Source organism: Macrobrachium nipponense, chromosome 35 (assembly GCF_015104395.2).
Source record: "Macrobrachium nipponense isolate FS-2020 chromosome 35, ASM1510439v2, whole genome shotgun sequence".
In the NCBI taxonomy this organism is placed as follows: domain Eukaryota; kingdom Metazoa; phylum Arthropoda; class Malacostraca; order Decapoda; family Palaemonidae; genus Macrobrachium; species Macrobrachium nipponense.
The window spans coordinates 65,518,475-65,529,786 of NC_061096.1; the positions used below are offsets into that span (position 1 = coordinate 65,518,475).

Genomic DNA, 11,312 nt, shown 5'->3' on the forward strand with positions numbered 1-11,312 from the left:
ACTATTCCTGCGCTGTATCTGATTACTGGCACTGCCCATGTGTTTATGGGCTTTTATCATATTTCCGGCCATTGAGTTTTGACTTGAGTATCGCCTTGAGTCTCTGCATATATTCTTTCCTGATCGTGTCCTTCATCTCTTGGTGTTTTATATCTCCTCCTTCCATTATTCCCAGGTATTTGTATCCTGTCTCATCTATGTGTTTGATGTTGCTCCCATCTGGTAGCTTTATCCCTTCAGTTCTCGTTATTTTGCCTTTTTGTATGTTGACTAAGGCGCATTTTTCTATTCCAAACTCCATCCTGATGTCCCCAGATACAATCCTTACAGTCTGGATTAGGTATCTATTTCCTTGTGCTCTTACCATACAGCTTGATGTCGTCCATGAACATCAGATGGTTGATTCTGTTTGCCATCTTTTCTTGAGATTGGTACGGCATCCATCTCTGTAAGTACTTTTTGTCATGGGGGAATCATGGCTACTACGAAGAGTAGTGGGGACAGTGAGTCGCCCTGGAAGATCCCTCTCCTGATATTAACCTCTGCTAGTCTTATTTCCAGAGCTTGTAAGTATTGTATTCCAGTTGCGCAGCATTGTATTTTTGAGAAGCTGATGGTGTTTTCCTCTGCCCCATATATTTTCAGGCATTCTATAGCCATGTGTGTTGGTATCATGTCGAAGGCTTTCTTATAGTCTATCCATGCCATGCTTAGGTTGGTTTTCCTTCTCCTACTGTTCTTCATTACCATTTTGTCTATGAGGAGCTGGGTCTTTTGTGCCCTACACTTCCTTCTGCAGCCTTTCTGTTGGTTGGGGATGGTGTTTGTCTCCTCTAGGTAGTTGTATAGCCTTTCACTGATGATACCTGTTAGTAACTTCCACATTATTGGTAGGCAGGTGATAGGCCTGTAGTTACTGGCTATATTTCCCTTACTCTTGTCTTTTTGTACGAAAGATGTTCTTCCTGTGGTCATCCATTTGGGTGCATGGTGATTTGAGATACAATGCTGGAGTTGTTCTGCTATTCGTGGGTGTAGGGCCTTGAAGTTTTTTGAGCCAGTATCCATGGACTTCATCAGGACCTGGGGCTTTCCAGTTTGGCCTTTTCTTTAGTTGGTGTCTGACTGTGTCAGTCGTGATCTCTGTGAATCTTTGTTTTATTCTCCCTGTTTCTTCTTCCTTGACTTCCTGGAGCCATGTTGCATGTTTGTTGTGTGATACCGGGTTGCTCCATATGTTTTCCCAGAGTCTCTTACTTGGTTCGGCTTCAGGAATTTCGGGGTGGGTTTGCCTTTCCCCTCTTAGTTGGCTGTATAGTCTTTTCTGGTTGGTTCCGATAGTTTGTTCTGTTGGTATCCCTTATTCCTGTTCATGTACCGTTGGATCTTATGTGCTTTGGCCTTAAGCCTCTGTTTTACATCTTCTATTGTGTTGTTTAGTCCCCTCTCTTGTACTTTGTATTTCTCGTTGAGTTCCTCCCTTGTTTTCTTGCTTCTTACCTCCTTTTTCCTGCCATCTCTTTCAGTTTACTCAAGTCAGATCTCATCACCATGATTTGCTTTTCCAGGCGCCTTTTCCAAGGAGGTTGCTGTTTTGGTTTCTGTTGGTTGGTTGTGTTGGTGGCGTTGGTGTTCGTGTCCCCATCAGTTCTACTACTAATCTTGCTCCTGCACTATACCAAGTTATTTGTTTTTTCTGTGATACTGGTGGGTGTGTATTATGCCCATTATTTCATTGACCTCACTTGTTTTCTCCCTTAATTTCTTTGGTGTGTAGGCTTTCATGGAGAGGATCTTTGTTCTCTCTGTATCTGGCTCCATCCATTGTCTAATCTTTTCTAACCCATTCCGTCCTCTCTGTTTTACTTCGTCGGTGTTTCTTCGTGTGTCGTTGTTTGATACCTCATCCTCCCTGTCGTCTTCTGTGGCATCGTCTCTCAGTTCGTCTGGTGTAATTCGTTGTCGTGTGACATTTCCCTTTCCAGTTCTTCTCTTTCTGTTGGGGAGAGCCAGTTCTTTTTCTTTACGTTCTTACTTGGTCTGCCAGCCTCTGCTCTGTTTGGGGGGTGTTATTCCTCTCATTCCAGATGTTGACCAATCTTCTTCTATATCCTCTCTCGGTCGGGTTGCTTCTGATATAGCATCTCCATATTTCCTTATTTTCTTCTTCTTGTCCATTTCTCCTTCCTTTTTTGCTTCTGTAGCTCCAATCTCCGGCTGTTGATGACTGTCGTTGTGGTGATCAGTTGCTGGATGACGACCTCCAAGTACCTGACCGTCTTCCCTTCAATTGGGTTGAATACCTGGTTGCCGGACGAAGCTCCTCTGTTGCCAGAGGTTCCATTTACGTCGTTGTCGTTTATTCCTTCATTTCTTTCCATCATTGCTGAGTTTTGCTATTTAACCCATAGCTGGACCCTACCCCATCAGGGATAGGTACTCATTTACAGCTGAGTAGACTGAGGAAATTATGGTAAAGATCCTTTCCCAAGGAATCAACGCCGAGGAGAGCGGTCACCCATCCAACGACTGACCAGCCCCAATGTTGCTTAACTTGACTTAAGTCCATTATTATTATTACTTATTATTATTATTATTATTATTATTATTATTATTATTATTATTATTATTATTATTATTATTATTATTGTAACCAGATCACTGGGTTTCATTTCAGTGTATTTTTCATGAAATAAATTCCGAAAACTGACTCGCGATTAGGTCAACAAAAGTACCATGGCCTTTTAAAGGAACTCGCCAAAATGGTTCGTCCTTTCACGGGAATCGAACCCAGGTTTGCTAACGCGTTATATATATGTGTGTGTATATATATGTTTGTGTGTCTCGGTATATACAGACAGATGCCCTGTAAGTGTCTGCGCGCGTAAATGCATGCATACATTCTCGATGCACAACCTCCCTACAAAAAGGGACGCTGGTATAGAAGCCTTACTTTCAATCATTACATTACCAACATCAGACGAATCCAGATTCAAAAGCCTTCCCGCAATTCCATCCACAAAATCACACTCTTATTGAGGCTTCAATCAATTCCCTGTAATGAAACCGGAGATTCCCATTCGGAGCAGGACAAGGGGATCGTGCAATCCCTCCGTGTCTTCAAAATTGCATCGAATTGCACACGCATTATCTTTTATTCCTCTCTTATTCTCTTTTTCCTTCATTTGCAAATGGTTTGTTGCAGCGGCTGGTTGTGTGTGTGTGTGTGTGTGTGTGTGTGTGTGGCTGTGGCTGTCCCTCTGGAGGGTATAAAATATTCGCGGCTTTAAAAGTCTTCCTACGGGGAATTTATTAGTTTTGGCTAAACGCGAAATGAATGAGATGCAGAAATAAGGCTCCCTTTTTATCGCAAGGGGAGATGCATGGCGGCTGATGGAAATGCAAAAGTCTCTGAGAGCATTACATTCCAGACACGCGATTTTATGCGTCGGTAATGTATACGCCATGTTCCTTCCTAATTATTTTTCCTTAACGGAGGAATAATTGGGGGATAATTCAATGCACGCTTTGTTCTGTTTAGCCTTAGGAAATACTGTCTGATTTCCTGTCGCAAATCAGACGAGTGAATACCTTTCAAGTTACGGTTTAAAAACACCCCCCTCCCCCCTTTTTTTTTCTGGCATTTCAGCTCACTTTTCACAACCTCGGGGTTTAGAATGGTGAGGAATAGTTCGAGGAAAGGAGGAGTCATTTTTATATGTATTGTGCCTATCAAGGGTTATCATCAGATCCTCGCTGGACGAGTGGTTTTCGCGCTCGGCTGCCAATCAGGTGGTCCGAAGTTCGATTCCGGGCTCGGCCAACGCGGAATCAGAGGAATTTGTTTCTGGTGATAGAAATTGATTTCTCGATATAGTGTGGTTCGGATCCCTCAATAAGCTGTAGGTCCCGTTGCTAGGTGACCCATTGGTTCCTAGCCACGTCAAAATATCTAGTCCTTCGGGCCAGCCCTAAGAGAGCTGTTAATCAGTTCAGTGGTCTGGTAAAACTAAGATATACTTTTAAGGGTTATCATCATTTGGAGGCCTTGGTCTCGTGAAAGGTTTCCTTAGACTCTCTCGTCAATTATTCTTTGGAACGCAAATATCTACAGGTTGTTCGCCCGTTCCTTGTTTTGAATCCCTCTTTATATATGATTCTGGTTTGGTTTGGTGTAATCTTTCTTCTTCTCCTCCTCCTCCTCCTCCTCCTCCTCCTCCTCCTCCTCCTCCTCCTCCTCCTCCTTCTCCTCCTCCTCCTCCTCCTCCTCCTCCTCCTCCTTCTTCCTTCGTTTCATCGTTTTTATGAGGTTGATCGTCCCATAGCCATCTGCAACAAAGCAATCCCTTGCAAAATTGTGATGAATATTGTCATAGTTCGTGTTCTACCGAGAGCCACCCCACGTCGCAAAGTTTTTTTTTTTTTTTTGCGGTTAATAGACGGTATGTTATATGAAAGGTAAGATAACCATCACTTGATGCAATGGTATGTCAAATATGTACGAAAAAATCCGTGCCTAATGTCAGCCAAAAAACCAAAAAAAAAAAAATCGTAGAGGATGCTCTAAGCCTTTACCTCTCTTTCTCTCTTCTCTCTCTCTCTCTCTCTCTCTCTCTCTCTCTCTCTCTCTCTCCGAAGATAAGCCATAACATATGAGTACAGTATTCTGTTACTTATAAACATACATCTAAAATATTTATATTAATTTTCAAAAACACAGGATTAAAGTATTCTGTTACTTATAAACATACATCACATCCATAATGATATTAATTTTCAAAAACACAGGAGTAAAGTATTCTGTACTTATAAAAAACACATATATCATCCAGGGTCTCGGGAATCACACACACTTTTTGTAAAGTGTAAAGTGTCTTTCCGGCTTAGAAGATCAGTGAGATTACAACTGGCGAGGCTTTTGCCAAAGGTGCAGAAACCTCCCGAGGATATTTATACAGCCCTGTTTGTATCTCTATTATATATATATAAAAAAGTTTTCAATAATCAGTGGAAGAAATGAACAGAAAACGGGAAATTACTCGCTGGTAACATTTCCCATTTTGCAATCTCTTATTTCTTGCTCTGCTTAGGGCGAGGATGAGCGTCGCTTGTAATTTTCCTTTACACTCAGCCCTCCCCCCCTCCCCCCTCACCCTCTCCCCCTCCCCCTTCCCTCTCCCTCCCCTCCCCCCCCTTAATAATTCGCTTTATTATTGCTTAGTTTAATAATGAAAATAGATTTAGTATTATTGTATTAAATACAAAATTAAATTTAGCATTCCTTGCATAAATTAAAAAAAAGATAGGTTTACAATTTTTGTTAAATTATAAAACTATATTCTGTATTGCTTTGTTAAATATGAAAAAAATATTTAAAATTCAGAGAGTAAAATTGAATACCAGTATGAAAAACATGAAAAGCAAATTCCCAAAAATGACAACATTTTTAGTCAGTCCAATCAAGGCTTCAGGAAAACAACCTGATTGCTGTGGCATTTTCCCTCTATTCATCAAGTGCTTTTAATTGATAACATTTTATTGATTGCGTATTTGTTTTCCTATCTAAAGTCTTGACAGTTTAATTGAAATGTCGACTCTTCTTTGCTGTAGTTACAATTTAGTTATATAAGTCTGGGTGTCTCAGAACGAGACAGTTTCGCGCCACGAGCTTTTACAACGCTTGAACGCACCCCCTGGATTTGTTTACGATCGCATTTGCGATTTCTGAAGGCTGATTCAACTTATCAGTGAATTGGGAGCCATTCTGTCTCTAGAACACTTGGAAATAGGAGACTGGAGAGACATAATGCCTGTCGCTTTTGAAATTTGGGAGTATTTATAGCCGAAGGATAAACTAGTTAAAGGCGACAGTTTGATGCTCATTTATTTTCATGGCTCCCTCCGGCCCGATCCGCTGATAATACTTTTGAATATTTGCAAGCCCTCTCTGCAATGACGTATTCAAAATCCTCGTTATAACCTGGGTTGGTATTAAATGAATCTTCAGTTTCCTTTAAATCAAGTTTTTTTTTCCATGTTTTTGTTAAGGATTGAATACAAAAATCAATAACTTATTTGTCTCTATTCAGAGAATCCACGGATGGAATACCTTTCGGTTTCTGAGGAAATAGAATTAATCGCCAACTGGTTCTCTTTGCGACACGACGTATACGAGGTTAACATTTTCGTAATGTTGTTTTCTTATTGTATTAGTTCCTCTAGTGTGAAAGAATTGATTAAAACTGACCAAGTAGCAATCTTTCCCTTCATGACTTTCGAAACTGAATAGCATTTTTTGGAAATAACTCCACATTAACATTTTTGTGTGGAGGACAGTGACTTACAAATGGTGCAACAAGGCTCTGAAGTATCTTAAAAGTAACATTACCCTTCATTGTTCACCATAAATCAACAGAGAAAAGCAATTCCGCATCAAACATTTCCTGAAAACGACTGATGGATATCCGCTTTGGTAAGGCCAATGACAAGCTGATCAGCAATAGAATTGAAGGAGAGTTTCATAGACGAATTATATTTGACTCTGGGTTTGTCTTTGTCAGTAAGAGAAGCGAGAGACGAAGCGCCAAGAGAATAAAAGCAATATTTCATCCAGCAAGCAACGGCCGAGACCAATGAAATGTCCAGATAATATATAGGGTCAAGAAGAGAACTCTGTGATATCTGAATTGGGCCTTCAAAGTCTTCGCAGACAGATTTAGTCATCTGAATGACGGAATCTCTCCGAGACAATTCCGAAGCAATTTAGGCCACTAGAACATTGACAGATGAAGGTGTATTTTCAAAAACTCTCCTGTCTTCATTGACAGTCTATTTGGAAGCGATGATAAAAAGACGAACGGGGTAATCCTCCTTCGTAAATATATTTAACTCGACAAGTTTTTTGAGTTTACCCAACCACAACGCTGCAGAGATGGAAAATGATGGTATTTTATAGATATTAATTTAAATTTTTTTTACTTTTTTATATATAAAACGTGCCTGTATTTGAGTGTGTAATGCTCTGCTATAAAAGTATATTCAACTCGAAAACTCGAGTTTACCCAGAACACGTTCCAAAGATGGAAAGTAATGGTATAGTATAATAATATTTATATATCTATATATATATATATATATATTATATATATATATATATATATATTTATATATATATATATATATATATATATATATATCTATATAGATATATAAATATGATATTATATATATATATATATACTATATCTATATATATATATATATATATATAGCTATATATATATATATATAATAGATATATATATATATATATATATATATATATATATATATATATATCTATATATATATATATATATATATATATATATATATATATATACATATATATATATATATATATATATATATATAATCTATATCTATATATATATATATATATATATATCTATATATATTATATATATACTACGATATATTATATATCTCTATATATATATATATATATATATATATAGAGTATATAATATACTATATATATATATAAATATATATATATATATATAAAACGGGCCTGTATTTGGGTATGTGCTCTGCTCTGCTGCAAAAGTATATTTTAACTCGATAACTCGAGTTTTACCCAACAACAACGCTAGAGAGATGGAAAATGATGGTATTTTACAAATATTAAATTCCTTTTTTATATATATAAAACTTGCCTGTATTTTGTGTGATGCCTTACTGTAATCCAGACGATTTCCCACAGCGTCTAGACGCTCATCAGAAATGCAAATATGGGAAATCAGCATTCAGCGTCCTTGAATACGTTAAGAAAGCCTTTGAGACGCCTCCAGCATCCGTTTCATACGGCGTACTCATCATCGCCTGAACATTCCAGATATACCTCTTTCTCTCTCTCCTCTCTCTTCCCTCTCTCTTCTCTTCTCTCTCTTTCCCCCCCCCCTCCCCCCCCCCCCCTTCTCTCTCTTAACTGATGCGTGTTTGACCGTCACTCTTGCGAGGTGAAATAAATAAGGAAGTGGAAGTGATTTGACAAAAAGCAATTGACCATAAAGCATCACTTCTGAAGAAAATTTCATTCAGAGTATAAGATGAAAAAATATGAAACTATGACCTAGGGCATCTTTTTTTAACAAGTATATTCAAAACTTAGATAAACTATGGAATGCGGCTAATCCTCGTTACTAAGAGAGATACAAAAAAGTTCATCAATTCTTGACTACATGGTTGAGAAGTAAGGTTGCTAAAAATTTATATCATTGTATATTTCATCAGTGAGATACTGCTCCCTCACAAGCTCAAATCTATGATCTTGTTATCTTAGGTCCGCATAGGAAAGTAATGTACTACACATTGCTTCAAGCTTAATGAAGTACCTTCAATTTTAGTTTTCGTGAAGATTTGCCGTTTATTATTATTATTATTATTATTATTATTATTATTATTATTATTATTATTATTATTATTATGTGCACGCCAAACGACCCGAAAGGGCAAAATATCAATGAATGCTGAAAATATGCAAAAATACAGAACGATTAAGAAATCAGTGTTAATTAATTTGTCAGACTGCTTGAGAAATCAATCAGCGACATCAATATTTTATTCACTTTTCTCATAGAGATATCATATTCTTTTAACATAATTGATTGTCCCATTTTTTCTTCATACGACATTTCACATGAAATATTTCATTATAAAAGAGATCATTCCAATATAAAAGAGGTAATTCGGTACATGAAATCATATGGGATGACGAAAGAGAAAAATCATCTCACTGAAATAACCAGAAATAAATTCCATTTCTGTTGGTCAGAAATCCAGTAAAGAAATGAACGCTCTAACTTAATCTAGTAAGTAAGAAAGTCTCGCAAAGTTCATTTCAAAGGAAGAAAAACAAAGGGAGTTTTGCGGAAGGAAAAGAGAGAGAAGAGCACAAGTTGTTTTCCCAGGTGTAACTTTAGCGCCAAGTGCTTTGTCCCCGCAAGAGATAGCAAACAACTTGCAAAGGTAAAACAAAGTGCTGCTTTTGCCTCTCGTTTCATCGCAAACTTTCGGTTGGTGGGTCTTGGTGTTTTCTCCTCGGGAGCGATAGTGCGGGAGGAGGTAGGTGGTGGTTAGGGGAGGAATGAGGGAGGGGGGGAGGGGTTTCCTGCTGGTTCTTGGAGTTGTAAAGCAGACATAATAAGTCCGATGGAAGTGGTCCTTCTGGGAATGAAAGTGGTGTTGCTCAGCTGTTATTGATATAATAATACTTTCGCTGATTATTTCTCAGAGCGCGAAATGTCACACGATTATGTGTGTGTGGGATATCTCGCAATCTGAGGCATGACATTTCCAATAACCTACTTTCTTTTATTTTCTCTTGCATTCGTGGTATCATTTCAGTCTTCTAGGCTTCAGTTATTCCTTAAAAGTAAGGTTCGCGATTTCCAATAACCTACTTTCTTTTATTTTCTCTTGCATTCGTGGTATCATTTCAATCTTCTAGGCTTCAGTTATTCCTTAAAAGTAAGATTCGCGGTGATTTCAGTATTTTGCTTCCTGTCCTTTAACATTATATTATTACAAACACACAGATTATTCGTGACTCCAAATTTATGTTCCCTCTCTGGGAAGGATTTAGGCCAAGAATGAGATCACCTTAACGGAAGCATACGAAATATTCATGTGACTTTTGTTTACTTGAATTAGGTCAACTTTCTGACTTTTGTTTACTTCAATTAGGTAAAAAAAATTCCTATTTTTGTTTACTTCAATTAGGTAAAAAAAATTCCTATTTTTGTTTACTTCAATTAGGTAAAAAATCTAATTTTTGTTTACTTCAATTATGTAAAAAAAAATGCTGACTTTTGTTAACTTCAATTAGGTAAAAAATTCTGATTTATGTTTACTTCAGTTAGGCCAAAAATTCTGACTTTTGTTTACTTCAATTAAGTCAAACATTCTGACTTCTATTTACTTCAATTAGATCAAAAATTCTGACTTTTGTTTACTTCAGTTAGGTCAAACATTTCTGACTTTTATTTACTTCAATTAGGTCAAACATTTTTCTATAATTGAAAAGTCTTCTGGCTATCTTACTTCATAAAATGATTCTGTTCATCACTACCATATCAATGTTTATTAGTTTGTAAATATTTATTAGTTAACAGCATTATATCTTTGAAAAATTAATAAACTATTGAAATTTGTTGACAAAAATCGCGAAAATTAATATACAAACAATAAACTTTTACTTACTAAGTAACACGGTATCTAAAAACTGAATTAAAACTCAAAATAAAAAAAAACTGAATTTTTATATATATTTTCTTCTGTATTGTCATTTTTATCCCTACGGAGTCTCTTAGGGCTTGAATTCAGGAAAACTAATACACTATCCTCTGTTTAGCATGATTTATTTTTAGAGCTCATAATAAATCATTATCATCATCATAATATTTCGTGTCAAAGAATTAAACAATTGAATACGAAAAAAAAAATAACGATAAGCACTTCACCAACAGAGAGAGAGAGAGAGAGAGAGAGAGAGAGAGAGAAGAGAGAGAGCCCTTGGACCACATACCTGCTAAGCATAAAAAGCTCAGTGTACATTAATTCCGCGAGACCCTTGAACGAATCCTATATACCCAAAAAATGGCTAAATAAATAGGCAGAGATAACATCCTCACCTAATTTCCGTTGATGATGAGACACGTGGGGGATATGGATGTGGGCGTAGTCTATGTACGTATGTATGGACGTAGTCTATGTACGTACGTGTGAGCGTAGTCTATGTACGTGGGTGTGGGTAAGGCAGTCACTGTATAGATATTAGCCTGAAGGGTTAGTAAGCTGGCGATAGCCTTCCGTTTTAATCTAGAAATATTCGTTTTCCATTTTTTTTTTTTTTTTAGATATTCCCTACTTTTTCCAGTGGGTGGAAACTCGGATTATCGAGGCCGGGAGAAAGGAAGCGAAAAGTTTAGAGCCGTAATTGAGTTATATGGGACGGGATCATTCCTTTTCGCTCGGCGAACGAAGAGTGTTTTGCTGCTACGATAAACTGTGGCAGCTGCCAGGGCAGAGGGAGAGGCTATGATTCTCGTCGTTCCTTCTGTGAAGTCAGCGAAAGGAACTTTGGGATAGGTTTCGCTCGGTTTGTTCGTTCGTACCTTTTGTTGTGAAGTGACAGGTTTCATCTGTCTTTTGGTAACCACACATCGGATTATTCTGCATTAACTTTTATGTGGCGTATTCTCTCCTATATTTACGTACATGTACTTTCAAGGTAAAACGATGTCCGTGAG

At 37.4% G+C, this 11,312-nt stretch overlaps 1 protein-coding gene across 1 annotated transcript in view; it reads right to left on the reverse strand.

Moving 5' to 3' along the window:
* Positions 1-4,147: 4,147 nt before the first annotated feature.
* Positions 4,148-11,312, reverse strand: part of LOC135208385 (uncharacterized) — a 23,544-nt gene continuing 16,379 nt past the window's right edge. Inside the window, exon 4 of the mRNA XM_064240485.1 lies at positions 4,148-4,329. Within this exon, the coding sequence (XP_064096555.1) occupies positions 4,148-4,329 (182 nt within the window). The remainder of the gene's footprint in view (positions 4,330-11,312) is intronic.